The sequence below is a fragment of the Hippopotamus amphibius genome, chromosome 5 (assembly GCF_030028045.1).
Source record: "Hippopotamus amphibius kiboko isolate mHipAmp2 chromosome 5, mHipAmp2.hap2, whole genome shotgun sequence".
NCBI classification, from domain to species: Eukaryota; Metazoa; Chordata; class Mammalia; order Artiodactyla; family Hippopotamidae; genus Hippopotamus; species Hippopotamus amphibius.
The window spans coordinates 85,298,530-85,319,188 of NC_080190.1; the positions used below are offsets into that span (position 1 = coordinate 85,298,530).

The 20,659-nt window shown below is 35.8% G+C and overlaps 1 protein-coding gene across 1 annotated transcript in view; it reads left to right on the forward strand.

Annotated features, from left to right (window-relative positions):
- RYR2 (ryanodine receptor 2) overlaps positions 1-20,659 on the forward strand; it is a 549,009-nt gene that overhangs the window by 158,117 nt on the left and 370,233 nt on the right. The window contains exons 13-14 of the mRNA XM_057736978.1: positions 10,878-10,952; positions 16,242-16,398. Coding sequence (XP_057592961.1) covers positions 10,878-10,952; positions 16,242-16,398 — 232 coding nt within the window. The remainder of the gene's footprint in view (positions 1-10,877; positions 10,953-16,241; positions 16,399-20,659) is intronic.

The following is a 20,659-nucleotide window of genomic DNA, read 5'->3' on the forward strand; positions in this document are numbered from 1 at the left end:
TCTTTAAAGTGATAACTGAAAACATAGTAAAAGAATGTAAAATTAAAGGAGAAACTGTAAGCATCATCACCATCATCATAACAGCAACCGTAAGTAATCGAAAAGAAAGCGGGTTCGTTTAGAAGGGGTAGGATTCAGACAGAGAGCCGGTAGAAATCGGTTCGTTGCATCTGTACTGCCAGCAGTCAGGTGGGGACCAAATTCAGCAACGACAGGCTGTCCTCAGACCCTTGCCATGTGGCCCCCTTCACAGACCTTCTCACAACTTGTCAGCTTACTTTTTGGAATGTGCAATGTACAATGTATATGTGATGCATTGTATCTACAACCTTACCTTTCCCTCCCTCCCTCCCTCCCTCCCTCCCATCCTCCCTTCCATCCCTTTATCACTTTATATACTAGTTTTATCACATTACCATGTAGTCTATTTTTTGGTCTTTGTGTCCTTTTGATCCCATCAAACTGTACATCCTTGGGTGCTAGAACCTTGGTTCTTCATCTTTCTTCTTCCTAAAATCTATAACCAAATGCCTTGAGCATGAAAAAGAGTAATTAGTATTTTTTTCACTAAATATAATTATACTTCTATTTTATTTTTGTTTATGTAAAAGAACATAAAAATAGTTCTTAATATTAATTATCTTTATAATACTTACTGATACAAATTTCTACCCTTTCATCCTTTTTTTGTAAAGAGAAGCCCCCAAATTTATTTGAGATAACCTGGTATTATTTTATGACATTCTGGAGAAAGAAAAGCATAAAAGTGGCTCAATTTTATAATCATCCTCTTCTCTTTCCTCCTAATATATTCCTAATATATTTTCTGCTAATATATTAATGTTTGTTGAGCTGGGGGTTACTTAATGATTTTTTAAAATTAGGACTTTTTAGTGATGTGTACTGATTTACAGTATTGTCTTTGTTTCAAGTGTACAGCATAGTGACTCAGTTACTTTTTTTCTGATTATATTCCTTTATAGATTATTATGAAATATTGAATATAATTCCATGTACTATACAGTAAATTCTTATTGCTTATCTATTCTATGTATGGTAGTTTATCTATTAAATGCCGTGTTCCTAATTTGCTCCTCCCCCTCCCTCTCCTCTTTGATAACTGCAAGTTTGTTTTCTGTCTGTGAGTCTGTTTCTGTTTTGTATATAAATTCCTTTGTATTATTTTTTTTAAGATTCCACTTATAAGTGATATCATATAGTACTCATCTTTCTCTGTGTGACTTACTTCACTAAGTATAATGTTTTCTAGATCCATCCATGTTGCTGCAAATGGCAGTATTTCATTACTTTGTGGCTGAGCAATATTCCGTTGTGTGTATGTGTGTATATATATACACACTGCATCTTCTCAAACCACTGATCTGTTGATGGGCACTTGAGTGTTTCCATGACTTGGCTCTTGTAAATATTGCTGTTGTGAACATTGGGGTGCATGTATCTTTTTGAATTAGAGTTTTTATATTCTCAGGATATATACGTATAAGTGGAATTGCTGGATCATATGGTAGTTCTATTTTTAGTTTTTTAAGGAACCTTCATACTGTTTTCCTTAGTGGCTGCACCAATTTACATTCCCACCAAAAGTGTACGAGGGTTCCCTTTTCTCCACACCCTCTCCAGCATTTATTATTTGTAGAATTTTTGATGATAGCCATTCTGACTGGTGTGAGATGATACCTCAGTGTGGTTTTGATTTGCATTTCTTTAATAATTAGCGATGCTGAGCAGCTTTTCATGTGCCTGTTGATCATGTGTATGTTTTCTTTGGAAAAGTGCCTGTGTAGGTCTTCTGCCCATTTTTTAATTAGGTTTTTTATTTTTTCTATATTGAATTGTATGAGCTGTTTGTGTATTTTGGATATTAAGACCTTGTCAATCACATTGTTTGCAAATATTTTCTCCCATTCTGTAGGTTGTCTTTTCATTTTGTTGATGGTGTCCTTTGCTGTGCAAAAACTTTTAAGTTTAATTAGATCCCATTTGTTTATTTTTGCTTTTATTTCTTTTGCCTTGGGAGACTGATCTAAGACAATATTGCTATGACTGATGTCTAAGAATGTTTTGCCTGTATTCTCTTCTAGGAGTTTCATGGTATTATGTCTTATGTTTAGGTCTTTAAACCATTTTGAGTTTATTTTTGTGTGTGGTGTGAAGGAGTGTTCTAACTTCATTGATTTACATGTAGCTGTCCAGCTTTCCCAACACTACGTGTCAAAGAGACAGTCTTTTCTCCATTGTATATTCTTGTCTCCTTTGTTGTAGATTGACTGGAGGTGCATGGGTTTATTTCTGGGCTCTCTGTTCTGTTCCATTGATCTTTATGTCTGTTTTTGTGCCAGTACCACTCTGTTTTGATTACTGTGGCTTTAATAGACTTTATTTTCAGAGGAGTTTTAGGTTTATGAAGAATTTGAGCAGAATGTACAGATGCTTCCAACATACCCCTTCCTGACCTTCCCCTGCAGTTTCCCCATTATTAACATGTTGCATTAGAGTGGTTCTTCTGTTACAAATGATGAGCCAATATGGATACATTAGTATTAAGTAAAGTCCATTATTTACATCAGGGTTCACTTTTAGTTTTGTATATTTTCTAGGTTTTGACACATGTGTAATGACCCATATCCATCCTTGTAGTATCATACAAAATAGTTTTACTGCCTTAAAAACCTCCTGTATTCTACCTACTTAAGACTATTCTTTTTCCATGGAAAGGAATGGAGCCCCTTTGTTCCTCTGTTAAATGTCAATTGAATATATTTGTATGAATCTATTTCTGGGCTCTGTGTTCTGTTCCATTGATCTATTTGTTTGCTCTTTCACCAGTACCACACTGTCTTGATTACTGTGGCTTTATAGTAAGTCTTGAAGTTTGGTAGTGTCAGTCTTCCAACTCTGTTCTCCTTTAATATTGTGTTGGGTATTCTGGGTCTTTTGCCTTTCTGTATAAACATTAGAATTGCTTCGAAGATAACTAATTTCCGAGGATATTGACTGGAGTTGAGTTGAAGCTATGGATGAAGCTGAAAGGAACTGATATCTTGACAGTATTGAGTCATATATGTGGAATACATCTTCAATTCTTTAGATACTCTTTGATTTCTTTCACCAGAGTTTTGTAGTTTTTCTCATATATATCTTGTACATACTTTGTTAGATATATACCTAAGAAATATACTTTTTTTTTCTTTTTGGTGGCAATATAAATGGTATGGTGTTTTAATTTCAAATTCCTGTTGTTCATGAATGGTATATAAGAAAGCAATTGAGTTTGTGGATTAATCTTACATCCTATAACCTTCCTATAATTACCCTTTAGTTCCAGTAGTTTTATTTTTGTAATTGTTGATTCTTTAGGATTTTCTACATAGACAATCAGGTCATCAGTGAACAAAAACAGTTTTAATTTTTCCTTCTCAATCCACATACGTTTTATGTCCTTCTCTTACAGCAGTAGCTAGAACTTCTAGTACAGTGTTGAAAACAAATAATGAGAGGGGAAATTCTTGCCTTGTTCTTGATCTTAGGGGAAAGCATTTAGTTTCTTACTATTAAGTATGATGTTAATTGTAGGTAATCTTTATTGAGGAAGTTCCCTTCTATTCCTAGTTGACAGAGTTTTCATTGCGAATGGATGCTGGATTCTGTCAAATGCCTTTTGTGTTTATTGATATAATCATATGGTTTTTATTCTTTAGTCTGTGGCTGTGATGAATGAATGAATGAGTGTATGAATGTTCAGTGATATTTTAAATTAATAAGCTTACGTGTGAAAATGGAGAAAAGTAATCATTTTTGGTACATGCTTATATTAAAGCAGTACATTTCTTTTGTGATAAGAAGTAATGGTATTTCCTATGGATACCATTTATGACTTTTAAAATCTATTTTGTTAGGATTAAAAAAAAACCATTTTTCAAATGAGAATTTAATTCTGTGGTCCGTCATTCATTTACTGAACATTAAGTTTGGGAAAATGAAGAATTCTGATATTATTTTGCTGCCCTGCATTGCAGTAACTAAACTACAGTGATATGACTTTTTTGTCCCTACAGAATTCTCCGTAAACATATCATAAGCATTTGAATTGGCAAGGCAATCTTCAGAAGTCAGTAAACTACTCTATTTTTAACTTGTGTAATTGATTCATTATCAGAATTAGATGTGACTGATTGAATTTGCTTTTATCATTTTTGTTCCCTCTTTTGTTGTTCATCATTTGTTATGCACTCTAGCCTCTCCCTGGACAAAAATGAAACCAGAATGTGTTCGAGAGCTAGAACTCTAATAGCAACATCCCTTATCCTCATTGCTTTAAGGTCATGTGGTAAATGTTAAAAAAAAAAAAGTTGGAGGAAAAAAAAGGAGATGTCTGTGGTGCTGCAGTAATAATTGATTATTAGCTGTTCGGTGTTAAAATAATGTACTAAATTTAGGGCTTCTCTATGTTGAAGAAACGAAAGTAAATTGAAAGCAAGCGAATAGTTCTTTTCGTAATTCAGGTATAAGAGAGTTCTGTTGTTCGTGCTTCCCTGATGAAACTAAAGTTTGTTGGGGGATGATTCAGGCACTCTGAAACGCTCGGTATTTATCTGTCATTGTCTCAGGGAGAAAAAAAAAGGGAATCCCTTGCAATGTAGATAGTAATTCCAGATTTAGAAATATGGATAGATAAGTTGGATTTTCTCTTAGTTACTGTGATATTTAATTTTATGTGTGAGCTTGACGGGGCCACAGAGTACCCAGATATCTGATCAAACTATTTGACCAAATTATTCCAGGCGTTTCCGTGTGGGTGTTTTTAGATGAGTTGAACATTTAAATCTATGGACTGAGTAAAGCAAGTTGCCCTCTCTGATGTGGGTGGGCCTCATCTAATCAGTTAAAGGCCTGAATAGAACAGAAAGGCTCACTCTTCATGAAGCAGAGGGAGCTCTTTCTGCCTGCCTGCCTTTGAGCTGAGACATCAGTTATTTCCTAACTTTGAACTGAAACCGAAACATCAACTCTTTTTGGGTCTTGCACCTGCCACACTTTGGGCTGGGACGACACCATTGGCTCTCCTGGTTCTCCGGCATCTGGACTTAGACTGGAACTCAAATCATCAGATCTCCTGGGTCTCCAGCAGATCTTGGGACTTGTCAGCCGCTATAATTGCGTGAGCAGACTCCTTATAGTAAACTCCTTCTATAAAATTATACACACACACACATATGTATACACATATAAATGTACCTTTATATAAATATATCCTATATATTAAGATTTATATATATGTATCCTATAGTTCTATTTCTGTGAAGAACCCTAATACAGTTATGAAAGACTTTAGACCTTGGATTTCATCTAGCTGTCTCTTTCTCTGAGATTAAAATTAACAGTGATGTAGGCATGATCTTTCAGACTGGCGTCAGCAAACTCTGATCTGTGGGTTAAATCCCGCCCACTGTCTGTTTTTCTAGATAAAGTTTTATTGGGACATAGACATGCACCTTTTCTTTTACGTGTTGTCCATGGCTGCTTTGAGAGTTGAGTACTATAACAGAAATCATACGGCCCATACAATCTAAAGTATTTACCATCCAGCTTCACAGAAAAGTGTTAGGATCTTTTCATTGTGGCAGTGAACGTCTTGGATGGGCTCTCAGCCCCAGCAGTCCTGGAGACACATAGGACTCCTGTGCTGAGAGTGAAAAGTAGGGTGACAACGCAAGTGACTTCAGAAGTAGATTTTTATAAAAAGGAGAAGATGATTAGGATAGGAAGTATCTTTTTAATCTATATGATGTATACATTCTTTTCAGAGCTTGAGTTTTTTATACTGTCCTTTAAAAGTCATATTGATTTGTATGTGAATTTTAAGACTGCAAAGATATATATAGAATAACCACTTTGATACATTAAACTACTGGAAGCAAAAGGAGTACATAGATCATGGCTGAAAAGAATGCTGGAACCAGGCCTTTGTACCACAGGAAGAGGCTAACCAGGAGGTGCTCTAAGTTATGGCTTCATTTCCTATTTATGTTGTTCCGAGCAATTTTGTAGCTTAGGACTTACCGTACCTTTGAGTATAAAGAAGTATCTGATACTATTGTCAGTTTAATGCAACAAACAACATTGAGTTCTTAATTCCCTCTATGGGAAGATGGAAACATACAACTATCACCATCACCGTCACCATCCACATCCCCCAGAGCCAACATTGGCTGTGCCAGGACTCTTCCAAGTGGTCTTCGTGGGCTACATCGTCCATTGCTTCCTCATAGCAACCCAGTGAAAATTAGCTTCGTGTTACCCATGAAGAACTGAGGCACAGAGAAGTTAAGTAACTTTGCATAGGTTCATACAAGGAAGTGACCTCTTCAGAAAGTTAGTAACAATCAAATGTGTGAGAGCGATTGGTCCACTTCTCAGTGCCTTGCAAAATATAACTGATGCCATCTAGTGAAGATGCTCCGTGAGAGCTCTCACAGGGAAAGAGTAGTTTCCCTGCAGAGTGGAGGGTTCTCTTTACAGCCTTGAATCTTTTATTAATAATGTGTTTTATGATTCTGTGCTGAAGCCCACTAATTGGAATTGTGTATCTTGTAAAATTTTCTTATAAATATATGCTGATAAATGCCAAACTGTCAGGCTGTGAAGAACTTGTAAGGACTTTTGCTTTTATTTGTATGCTAATGCTAGTTTTTTCTGGGCCTCAGATTCTGAAGATGAGCTATCCTGGCTGTTAAAGTGCTTGCTTTTTACTGAGAAATAAGTGGTTTGACATCTGAGATAAGACATAAATAGTATTCTATAGCCAGAAATACAAAAATAGCTTATTACTTTTATTCAGTGGACAGTATTATAACATGAGAAGTGGAATCGATGACATAATATGAAGTATTTGTACTTATTAAAAGAATAACCTTAAAGGGCCTCTTCAGGCAGATTTATGTGATCAGCCTGAAATATAAGTTCATTAATGAAGTTTATTATACTGGGGGATAATGTATTACGTAGACCATAATTTACAGCCTGAAGCCTGAGATTTTCAAAGTATTGTTGAACAAGCCACATTGGTTAATAGATGTGTGTATTTTAAAAATTGGTTAATAGATGTGCGTATTTTAAAAATTCCTGTTCAGTGAAAATTACAGTGACTTTGACCTCTGATTTATGAGGTGGAAGACTATTTTTAAAAATTCCGTTACAAATAATATCAATGTCCCGTTATTTTAATACATTTTCTTTTTTTTTCCATTAGCTGTAACATTGTTTTGGTTCATTAGCTCAATAGAGTTCAGTGAACAGAAAGCTGCCCAAGTGCTTTTGTGTTCTCTAATTTCTTCAGATAATTCTTTGGTTTCTTTGATTTCATCATTTCTTTGATAATTAAGGGGTTGCAGGCTACAATTTCTGAAAGTTTACCTGTGCACAGTAGGTTTGTTATGCAGTGTTCTTCCCTTCATTATATTCTAGATAGGGTATAATTTCTATTTCCTTTTTGACCTACGAATTATTTAAGAGAGTTTCTTACTTTTATAAGTTGTTCATTGTTTTCATCTTTTTAGTATTTGTTTCTGAATTTTATTGGTTACGATCAGAAAATGTGTGAGTAAATAGCTATACTTAAGAAAATCTTATCAGATTTTCTTTATGCCCAGTACAAGATCTTTATTAAAGGTCTGATTGATTTAAAAATCTGTATCTGTGTGTATCTATCACTGTATATATGTGTATATATATATATTCATATATATGTATACAGACACACACACACATTACATCTATATTTTGTCACTCATTCTTTTTCAAGTATATGCCCAGATATTCTAATTTAATGGTCTGAGAGTTGTTTGGAGTTGTTAAAGCTTTCCAGGTGATTCTAATATATAACCAGCGCTAAGAATCACTGCCCTAATGAAATGCTGGTTCTAGCCCAGTGGGTCTCAGAATGTGGGCCAGCTGTACCAACATCACCTGGGAGCTTGTTAAAAATACAAATTGTTGTTCTTACCACAAATCAACTAATTTGGAAACTCTGGGGGGCCCAGCAATCTATATTTTAAAAAGCTTGCAAGGTGATTCTAATACTCAGTGAAGATTGAGAACCACTGATGTATATCAGTGTTTCGACACTGGGGGGTGATTTTGTCCCCAGAAGACATTTGGTATTGTCTGGAAACAACTTGGGTTGTCACCACGTGGGTAGTCACATCTTGGGTCACCCACAACTTGGGTCACCACTTGGATGGCTACTGTTGGTATGTAGTTGGTAAAGCCCAGGGATGTGGTAAATGTTCTATAATGCACAGGACAGCCCCCATAGCAAAGAATTATCTGGACCAAAGTGTCAATAGTGCTGCTGTTTAGAAACCGTTATAGACCATAGTTTCCCAATCTTGGCTCCCCTTACGACCAGCTGGGGAGCTTTTAAAATGCCTGACTCCAAATTTGGTTTAATTGGCCAGGGTCAAGGGCAAGGGGGTCCGTATTTTACAAGTCGTCCCCATGGTTATATTCACAACCACAATTGAAAACCCCTACTGAGTACCCTGGTCATTGATATACCTAAAACTCTTAGGTTATAATGGATGGATCAGGTGAGCCTGAATCAATTTTAATATAAAAAGGTAAACAAGTGATCATTATTACCTCCTGGTATGATGTAATAGGAAGGCAAACACCAATTTCTGAAATGTTCCTTCCAAAAAATTCAAACTTGAACCTGAGCAGGTGTCTAGATTTCTAGATCTAACTGCCAACTTCAAGGCAGGTGTTAAAAAACACTGTGAAGATGTCATCAGCAAAATTCAGAATGTAGAAAATACTCCAGGACAAATGATATAGTTTTTTTAGTAAATAAATGGCAAGAAGGGAAAAAAAAAGGACTGTTCTAGAATAAAGTAAATTTAAGACACCGAACTAATGTATGCATCTTGTTTGTATCTTGATTTGAAAAAGTAACAGAAAGGAAAAGACATTTTTTCCTTGAACAATTTATTTAGATTTTTTCCCATCCTGTGACATGCTGAGTAAAAGTAGATTCATTATTAAAAAAGAATAAAATTTGAAACCAAGTTGACCTGAGAATGATTACTTCATGCTTCTCAGTAGGATGCCTGATCATTCTGTTTTCTGTGGCTTTTGTTACATTAAAAATTTTTTTTTTATTTTATATTGGAGAATAGTTGATTAACATTGTTGTGTTAGTTTCAGGTGTACAGTGAAGTGTTCCAGTTATACATATACCTATTCTTTTTCAAATTCTTTTCCCATTTAGGTTATTACAGAGCATTGAGTTGCGGTCCCTGTTTTCCTTGTGCTCTACAGTAGATCCTTGTTGGTTATCTATTTTAACTACGGCAGTGTGTACATATCAACCCCAAACTCCCCAGTCTGTCTCTCTCCGCAACCCTTTCCTCCTGGTAACCATAAGTTTGTTCTCTAAGTCTGTGAGTCTGTTTCTGTTTTGTAAGTTCATTTGTATCTTTTTTTTAGATTCTGCATATAAGCAATATCATATGATATTTGTCTTTCTCTTTCTGACTTACTTCACTTAGTATGATACTCTCCAGGTCCATCCATGTTGCTGCAAATGGCATTATTTCATTCTGAAAGACGTTTTTGAGACAATTGGTAAAATTTGAACAGTGAATGGATATTTCGTAAAACAAATTGTATATGCGTATACGGGTTATATGTGAGGGATAACTTGAGGTTGTAGGTAAAACAAGACTGCCCCTATGTTGATCATTGTTGAGGCTGTGTGCTGGGTATGGGGTTTTTTAATAATATTTTCTCTACTTTTTTGTATCTTTGGAAAGTTCCTCAATAAAAATAGAATGAGAAGGAATATTTAAGTAGGTAAGAGGAAATGCAGGTGAGAATGGTGTTAGAAAAACTATGAAGACATTAGGGTTTTCCAGAGTGTAAAAAAAAAATAAGTCCACTGGATTTGGGGATGTGAAGGTTATTTGATGGCCTCAGCAAAATCTCAGTGGAGATCTGGGTCTGGAGGCACGATTGAGTCCACTGAGAACGGAGAGGAGGTGGTAAAGATGAGGCAGAAGAGTGGAGGAAGCAGAAGAGGAGAATATGTTCACATGTTATTATGTTTGGGGCCAGACAGGGTTTTATGTGTTGGATGATGAAGAGACCCAATGGAGAGGAAGATAGTTAGCACTCGGGAAAGAAACCGGAAACAAGCTTTGGTTTCCAAGGCAACCAAGCTCAAGGGGATGGTACAGAGACCAATTTGGATAATGTACATATATTACTTAGCCTCACGTCTGGCATATTAACAAATATGCTTTGGAATTTTGGTATGTGTGATGTACATCCAAAGAAATGTGTGTATGTGTGTGTGTGTTTTGTTGATAATTACAATTTTGTTGATGTTTGTATTTTCCTATCTTATCATTTAGCAGATTGTCGTGAAAACATTAAAATTAATGTTTTCACATTTCTTTAAAATGTTTTAAATGTCTAGACAGAATTTAGAACTGCAAATAATTATATACATGTGTTGAGATATATTAAACACCTAAACTCACAGCGGAATACTTTTATGGACTTAAATTTAATGGTGAAAGTACACACTGGGAGAAAGAGAGAAAAATGATCAGACGAGGGAGAGGGGATGAATGGGATTAGAGGGAGCCAAAGATGAAGGAATGTGTTTAAATCAGATGTTTACTCAGGTCACTGTTACTGTTATTTTTACTTCTAGCTATATTTCTCTCCTATCAAAAAGTATAGCTTTTAATGTTTCTCCAATGCCTTCCCATTTACTTTTCTATTTTAATTGGCTTGAGAAAGTGAGTCCAAAAATACAACATTAAAATCGGGCTTTTTATTTGTTTTAACAGAACTGTTCATTACGAAGGTGGTGCTGTGTCTGTTCATGCACGTTCCCTGTGGAGACTAGAGACGCTAAGAGTTGCGTAAGTAGAACTTCCAAATACAGCCTGATGCTCCGGGTGCAAAATACATCTAGTGCTCTTGTGCTTTTATGTAAAATGGTCATGCTAACAACTGGCAAGCAAAAGAAACCCTGGGAAAGTGGAGCATCTCCTCTTTTACCTTCCACCTGCTTTTATCTTTCACTAGCCTACTTTCACCAGGTAGTAAGCAACAGTTTTATACCATCTGCTTTTGTCCTTAGCCTCATTTGCTTTTGTAACAAACTTCGTCCGAGTCTGTGCACCTCCTGGCAGGAAGAGCTCCCAGGGCAGAGTGATGTAAGGTTTGGAGACAGGAAAAATTGTTTGTAAGCCTATCGCACATTTCAGGTCTGGATTTAACCTTGTAAAGTCACATGTAAAACAGTAGAAACTTGAACCTGAACGAGATGTGACAGTCATACTGGCAGTCACTGTCTTTACTTACTAATAGCTTGATAGCTGAGTAAGAAATGTGGATTGCAAACAGTCACTGTGTATTCATTATTGAAATGACTTTTTTTTCCTTTTCTGGTGACTTCAAAAAGCTGTCCAGAGATTAACTTTTAGTTCCTCTAAGTAAATGCAGTACCGATGATAAAGGTGTCATTTTGAACTATTTTAAATAGAATTTAAATATCAGTCAGATTTTAAAAAGAAGATTGGAAGTTTGAGTCCTTTGCCTAAAAAGTAGTACATTTTCAATGCATTCATTCCCTATTATATTACACTTTAAAAAATTATTGATTTAGGGTTTCCCAGATGGCGCAGTGGTTAAGAATCTGCCTGCCAATGCAGGGGACACGGGTTCAATCCCTGCTCCTGGAAGATCCCACAAACTAAGCCCGTGCACCACAACTATTGAGCCTGCGCTTTAGAGCCCGTGAATCACAACTACTGAGCCCATGTGCTGCAACTACTGAAGCCCACGCGCCTAGAGCCCGTGTTCTGCAACAGGCAATGAGGAGCCCGCACACCACAATGAAGAGTAGGTCCCACTCACCGCAACTAAAGAAAGCCAGAGCACAGCAAAAAAAGATCCAGCACAGCCAATTAAATAAATAAATAAATAAATGAATAAATAAATAAATAAATAAATAAAAATACTTGACGTGGTGTCTTTATCTTTCTCATTGAAATCATATTTCTTTTACTCTTCCATGACAGAATTTGACCCCAACTAGATTTTTTTTAATGATTGAAAGACTTTTCTGTTAACTCTATCATACTCCTATTCAACAAAAATATGCATATAAATTAATTTTTTATATTTCCTCCAATGAAGTCTGTGACTTTAAAAAAGTGCTTCTGTATTAACCCCATTAATTATTAATTAATTTATAATATTAAATTTCTTCTATGTAAATTCCTAGTTGGTCAAATCCACTGACATTAAAACTTTGGATAAACACTGAACTTAAAAGTAAAATTTTATTGGAAGTGCATCTCAGGGAGATGGGAAAGAAGAGATGACTTATAAAGCCAACTGAAAAAAACTCATAGCTTTTATGTACTTCATAAATTATTCAGTGAATTTAGGGAAAAGAATTTCAAATATATACATGTATTTCTATAATTTGCCTTGTATATTATAAAAATGACAGCTTAATTTTCACATTTATAGGTCTACCTATCCTTCACAATTGTGTTCTTAAAGAAATGTTTTTTTCTTTTTTGAGGAAACAAGGACCTAAATGTCTCAATTTATAGCTTAAAAAAAAAAAAGGATGAGAGCCCCTGAAAGCCTAACAAGACTTACTTTTTATTGTCAGCGATGTTATTGATGAACTGCAGTTATGTAAATCCCATGATTCAGCACGTTTCTATCCTATGGTCTTGATTCTATTTGTCTGCTGTTGCCTAATGTTTGAAGTTTGAAACGGAAAGTTTGGGATTTGTTTTAATTTTGAATTTGGCTGACCGATGTATAGAAAGGGCCTGGGCCTCCTTCAATAATGGAGATGAAAGGGGGTACTTTCTCACCGCGTGTTTGTAGCTGTGCTTCTCAGAAACCAGATGACAGCAAGGGGGGCTTGCCGGCCAAGGTGGATCAGGGACTTCTTCAACCATTTGAAAAATTAAAGAGAGTTGTTTTATTTCTACTCTGTGACCTTTGATGTCTATCTACAGTAGGAAAGCAGGAGGTTTGTATGTAACAAATGTAATTATTTTAAAGTTTGGTTTTTTTTTTAGGATTTGGTTGCAACTTTGACCTACTTTGACCTCACTGTAAATTTACAAATTAGATTGCATTCAATTTTGCATATCTTATTATATGCAATGGCCACATAATTATTTATTTTTCTTTTTACTTAGGAAGTGATAGTCAAAGATCCTGCTTATGTTTATAACAGAACTTTATTTCCAAAGGTCAATGTGTATATTATAATCTTTGAGATATCGTATGTTTTTTTTTTCTCCAAGGAAGCCCCAAACTATGTATTTGTTATAATTTATGTAGTCCAGTAATTGTATATTTTATATTGCTTACTTAAACAAATGACATTAATGTTGTCAAAAGTTTTTCAGTATGATGAACATTTTAATAAAGTAAGTTTTAATCTGGGGAGTCAAATGTAATAGGAAACACATTCCTGTATTATACCCCAATGTAAAGTTGTAAGAACATTGTAAGTGGGATATATGTTAGTTTCTGTAATGGGAGTGAGCACTGCAATTATAAGTATGCATTATAAGTTTGAGAAGCCCTTTTCTAACCACCCGGAATACCTCGTGCAGGCTTTGAGGAGAAATACTTCACAAACGCGAAGTCTATCTTGAAAGAACATTTGTATAGATCTTTGCTTAAGTAATTCTTTGGTTGATGGCTTTATTTTAAGCTCTTGGATAAGATAAAGTTTGTGTAATCTATGGATTTTTGCAAAGTCCTGTGTGCTCTGAATCTTCAAGATCACCCCCTCTCTCAGCACTGTATTGAACTTTACTCCCAGTGTTAGTGTGCTTTATTTTTTTTAATATTTTAACCATTTTTAAAAATTGAAGTACAGTTAAAAAAAATAAGTATGCATTATGTATTCTTAAAATTCCACTTTCTTATGCATTACAAATTAAAAAAAAATTAACATCTCATGACAGCTGACCAACTACTCCTGATTCCTCTGAGATAATTACAAGTAAATGCAGATAATATGTATGGAACAGTATTCTAATATGTTAACGTAGGAGGTGCTTTATATAATTACTGTACTGTAACTATTTTCAGTTTTTACTGAAATATTATTTTCTTGCTCCTTGATTCTCCTGAGCTTGTCCTCTTTTCTTTTGGACCTGTGTGCTTAGACCTCACAATGTTTGGCTGATAATTGGCCAAATTCCTTCCATTTCTGACAGTGGCTTGAGAGAAGTGCTTATGTACACGAGCCCCATTCAATAGAAATGAACATGGTATCCAGAATGCTGTCTAGAAATTCTGGTAAAACGTATGTACTTGGTCAAGATTTTGAACTATTTTGAAAATGAAGTAGTTTTCTCTGATGATTAAAATGAGTCATTATTTGGTAAAATGTTCCTTGAAATAATGGAGATGATATTAAAAATAATTGCATTTTTCATAGCATCTGCAAAGAATATACTTAATTTTAATTTCATTTTTAAGACAATACCGTGTTATTATCAGGGTTTATTGGTACTGGTTACTGGTTTAGTAGGAGGACTTGTCCAAAGTAATTGTCTTTATAAATAAATCCATGTAAAAATGAACTTCTTATCATTCTACTGTTAATTTTCCAGGCTAATAGTTCAGATCAAAAACGCAGGTTAGGGGCTTCCTAGGTGGTGCAGTGGTTAAGAATCCGCCTGACAATGCAGAGGTCACGGGTTCGATCCCAGCTCCAGGAAGATCCCACATGCCACAGAGCAACTAAGCCTGTGTGCCAAAAAAAAAAAAACAAAAAAAAAAAACCCAGGTTAGGAAAACAGCATAAAATTGACTTACAGTTCACTAAGATTGGTGAATTTTTTTAAAAAGTGTTCTTAATTTGTAGAATATAAAAGTTTTTAATGATTCTATATTAAAACAAGTTTATTAATTAATTAATATCTTTTTGAAATCCTCCATACCTTTACTTTTTATCTATTTGATTCATTCCGTAGTGGTAAAAGCTTCCACTATAATTGTCTTTTAAAAAATTGTCCTTGTGTTTCTTTTGTTTCATTTTCTGTTTGCCATTGCCATGTGAAGCTTCATGACATAGTACATTCTTTTTGGAGTATATCTTTCTCATTACAAAATCCCCAACAGTGTCCCCTTGAATTCTAATTTCTCTAATATCATCTTTACCATCACTATTTTCTTTTGATTTTGTATGCATGGTAAATCCTTTTTATTTTTATTTTTTAAAAAAGTATTTGATTTTTAGCATGTTTCTTATCATTGCTAAGAGGCTGTCCTCGTTTTGCACACCACCATGGTAACTGAAAGTCACCACGACCAGAACCTTGTTTCCACTCTGCACTGCAGGGAGGGCAAGGTTCTGATAATGACAGCTTTCAGTTAACACAGCACTGTGCAAAGCAGGGATGGTCCGTATCTTAATTTTTCTTTTTTACCCTATCTGAAAGCCGTTATTTTTAAAAGCAGATTTTCCTGATCACAGCTTTGCCTTTTATCTTTTTTTCTGCAACCTTAGTTTGTATTTTCTGTGTTGCATTTAATTTTGCTTTCCCTTTTTTCCTCTTGACCCTATTAGAATTTATTTTCTTGGTTTGTCTTTCTTGTTCATTGGTTTTTAATGACATCATTGTTCCACATTATTAAAATTTAAAGTGTAGGAAGAGATTTCTTTTTTCTCAGATAAATACACACTTCAGTTTATATATATATGAGTTCCAACTAATCATAATTAGGCATTGACTCGAATATCACTAGTTTTCAAGTCTGCAAATCCAACAAAAAACTAGTAATTGCTCAAGTATCATTTAAACTCATAATGTCTGTATCTGCGACTAGTGATTAGAGGTTAACTTGGAACACAAGTTCTTAGTCATCTTTGCGTGGATGGTATTACCTTTAATGTCAGAAGACCTTGAGTTAAATTTCACTTCTACTTACTGTTAGCTACATGACATTGAATATTCCCTAATTATTCCAAATAACCACTTTGTTATTTGTGAAATGAAATTCATGCTTCCCGTATCATCAGATTTGGGGGAACCTTAAAGAAGACAGTGTGTGCAAAGCACCTTTGTCCGTGGGCTGACGCACACATTTTAAACGCTGTTTCTCCTGTCATTGTGTTTGCTGTTGGATCAAGTCGTACCTGTTTTTGTTAGGTGGAGTGGAAGCCACATAAGATGGGGCCAGCCTTTCCGATTGCGCCACGTCACAACAGGGAAATACTTGAGTCTCATGGAAGACAAAAGCCTTCTACTCATGGACAAAGAAAAAGCTGATGTCAAATCAACAGCATTTACCTTCCGATCTTCCAAGGTAAGACAGAAAATATTTCCTGTGAGTATCCCTACTGCATTTCCTTTGGTGTTAGAAATGCAAAAAGAAACGATGCATGTTTTAAACGTATTTCTAAATTCCCATGTTCGCTTCCATGCATTCCTCTTCAGTAGAGCCCATTTCCTAAACCACTAAAACCTGCCCAGGTGTTTCACCTGGTTTATAGTTCTTATGAAGATCGTGAAGTCAGGGCATCATGATAGGAATGGTATTGAATTACTAGTTAGCTTTTGTCTCAGAGTTACAAAACTTTATGCCCCTGTTACAGATAAAGGTAAGTTTGAGCAAGACCAGAAGTAACTCTAAAAAGACTGTAGCCTGAGTTTGCATCCCTAATGCCATCTGTCAGTTCTCTTGCTTCGGAGGACACAGAATGGTAGATGATGCTTCTGATTTGATGCGTTCTCGAGTTCTCCCGAGATCTCCTGGAAAGACATTGCTGTAGGTCTCCATCCTTTATGGTGAAAATAGACAAAGCTGGTCAACTCCAGTGGATAATCTGAGACAGAATGGACACCTATAATTTGTTGTGGGGACCCATAGAGGGGCTCTGGAGGGGGTACTTGGGTGGACCTCAGGTGGGCAGTTAGTTGCCCCTCGTGCCTGTAGTTGGAAAGCACCGTTGATCGCATCGTGAATGGTCTTGGTGCCCATGGGCTTCTTCCTCAAGACTTTAACCCTGGGTGGTGGGAATTTGCTAGTTTGTCCACTGATGGCACCTCAATCCAGAAAGAAAACAAAGTTCAACCCACCAAAGACGAATCAGTTATCTGATGGTGGGAGCCCTTGTCAAGTAAAAAAAAGATGATATACAGTTTAATGGCAGAAAATTGGAAAAGTGGAAAGAAATGCATACCATCCCAGCAAAATGTAATCTACCAAAATAAAATCCCAAAGAAGCAGCAAAACCTGAACAGCCATATCACAATGAAAGACGTTAGAAGAATTTTCGAGATATGGCATTTAAAAGGAAAAATATATCCAAAGAAAATTGGAGGACAAAGGAAAAGTGAAAGATGCTCTCATTGCTTCCAATGAAACAGTGAAAAGTCAAATAATATTTTCTTAAAACTGCAAAATCAAGTAACAAATAAGATATTTATCACTAAAAAGCCAAACACTAAACAATATTTTTTATTGCAACAAAATGTACTAAAATAAGGTAGTGGAAGAGAGAGGGGTTTGTGAAAGAAGGGAAATGGTCATTGATTCACCCAGGAATATCTGAGGGCTGACTTGACCTTGGCTGGGAGCTGGGAACATGCTGACAGCGCGTGCCCTCCTAAAGCTTGTTGAGGACACTGGGAAGCAGTCTCCTTCCCTAACTCCTTGACCTTTTTAAGACAATAGTTGCTACCTTTTTGTGATTCTTGTAAGTCTGCCAGTTGAGCTGAATATTCTCCATAACGGACCCTGCTGAGAATTTGCCAGATGGAAAAACTAAGGGCAGGAGGGATGAGTCCCTTGTCCATGTCACTGGGCTGGGCGCATAGAACAGCCAGTGAACATGAAGTTATCCCTGCCCCAAACCACTGGCCAGGGTGGGTTTCAGTAACCAGGTCTGACCTCCAGGCCTGGAACCCTGAACTGGCTAGTCATGTGCTCACCCGCAGGCCATCAGGACTGCCCCCAGGGGCCTGGAGGTGCACCAGGGCCTCCTGGAGGTGCAGTGCCACCCCTCCCCCTCCACAGCCTCCCTGGGCAGCCTGCCTGAGACTGTTGTCTAACCGTGGTCTCCCCAGCTCCTGCTATTGCTGGAGAAATCTGAGTACTGAGTTCATCTTTCCCTTTTCGTTATTTCTGTAACAGTCATATTCCCATGGTCTTCAAAAATCCTATTTTGCTATAGAAGGGCTAAATGCCCACATGATCTTTCTCTTTTCACTCCTCTTATAATAATCCTATTCTCCAGGAGGTAAATGGATGCCTCTGGCAAAACAGGCAGGGAATAATTTCCATTATTCCAATGGACATGCAAATGCAAAAGAGAAAAATGTATTAACATATTTCAGAAACTTCTTGCATACCTGCCTCCATTGAGCTAGCAATCTTCTATATAAATATATTTTTAATGATAGGAGATGTCTTACAGAAATAGAATAAAACTGTGCACATTATCTTGATCGTTCTTTGTCATGGCAAAAAACAAAACTGGTAAAGACTCAAACATGTAGCAAATAGAGTTGATAGCTAAGTGGTATTAGCTATCAGAATATATTGATCTGGAAAGATACCCATTATAATATTGTTGAGTGGAAAAAAAAAAGCAAATTGTAATGCAATTTTAAAATCTTATTTTTTTTACTTAAGAAAAAGATCCATGTGTGTGTGTTTGTATATGATTATATGTTAGATGTGGAAGAATCTACACTAATCTTTTAACTTTGGCTGCTTTAGAAAGATCAGAATCGCGGAAGGTCAGGTGGGAGAGGAAAGGATTGGGAGTTTGGGATTAGCAGATGCAAACTACTATGTAGAGAATGGATAAACAACAAGGTCCTACTGTATAGCATAGGAAACTATATTCAGTATGCTGTGATAAACCCTAATGGAAAAGAATATGAAGTAGAATGTGTGTGTGTATATATATCATTTTGCTGAATCATTTTGCTATACAGCAGAAATTAACACAACATTGTAGATCAACTATACTTCAATAAACTATAAAAATAAAATAAAATAAAACTGAAAAAAGAAGAAAGATCAGAATGGAAGGTGTGTGAGAATATGAATGCAAGGGGGAAACTTTTTGTTTAACTTTTAAAAAATAGATCTCTGGATTATTTTGTCTGTAATGATAACCATTTTTCCTCTGTAACAAAAAAATCAGTTTAAAAAATCTACCATTGCATTGACATACTTGGACATAAGTTTTGTGCACATTTTTAATTTTTTTCTTTAGGGTGAGACCTAGAAATTGAAATACTGACTCAAAAGCTATGAGTATTTTCAAATTCTCTTGGTAACCGTTCTTGCCGAAAGCAATCTCTTTTGAAACATTTTTCTCCGCACGTCTCTGCTAATGTTCTGTCAGTGTTTGAGTATAGTTTGCATTTGAAGAGTTTTTTTCTGACCAGATCCTTTCGTGGTCTGTGCTCAGAGGTTCTGCTTCTGGCTTTCAGCGATTGTGTAATGTCATAGCTCACACTCAAAGTACAGAGCCCTAGGATTCCAACATTGCCTTCTAACGAACTGTTCAGTTTCTTTAAAGCTGGCCTCCTACCTGGAGCTCACGTGTATAGAACCACTCTAATATGCAGGTTGTTAAGAACCCACTGTCAGTAATCACCATGATAATTGCATATAACATGCTTGAGAGTCGTGAAGGTGGAGGTGAAATCCAGGAACACATTTTATTTTCATTTTCTTTAATTTGTTTTATTGAAGTATAGTTGATTGACAATGTTGTGTTAATTTCTGCTGTACAGCAAAGTGATTCAGATATACATATATATACATTCTTTTTCATATTCTTTTCTGTTATGGTTTATCATAGGATATTGAATACAGTTTCCTATGCTCTACAGTAGGACCTTGTTGTTTATCCATTCTATATGTAATAGTTTGCATCTGCTAACCCCAAACTCCCAATCCATCCCTACCACCACCACCCCCGTTCCCCCCGCCGGCAACCACAGGTCTGTTCTCTACGTCTGTGAGTCTGTTTCTGTTTTGTAGATAAGTTTGTTTGTGTCATATTTTAGATTCCATACATAAGTGATATCATATGGTTTTTATTTTTTAATTTTTATTTGTTTTTTTAAAATTTTTATTGGAGCATAATTGATTTACAATGTTGTGTTAGTTTCTGCTGTACAACAAAGTGAATCAATTATACATATACCATATATCCACTCTTTTTTAGATTCTTTTTCCATATCGGTCATTACAGAGTATTGAATAGAGTTCCCTGTGCTCTACAGTAGGTCCTTACTAGTTATCTCTTTTATGAATAATAGTGTATATATGTCAATCCCAATGTCCCAATTTATCCCTCTCCTCGCTTTCCCCCATGGTAACCATAACTTTGTTTTCTACGTCTGTGACTCTATTCCTGTTCTATAAATAAGTTCATCTGTACCATTTTTTTTAGATTTCACATATAAGCGATACCATGTGATGTTTGTCTCTGTCTCTCTTACTTCACTTAGTATGAGAATCTCTAGGTCCATCCATGTTGCTGCAACAGGCATTATTTCATTCCTTTTTTTTTTTTTCTTTATTCAAGCAATTTATTCAG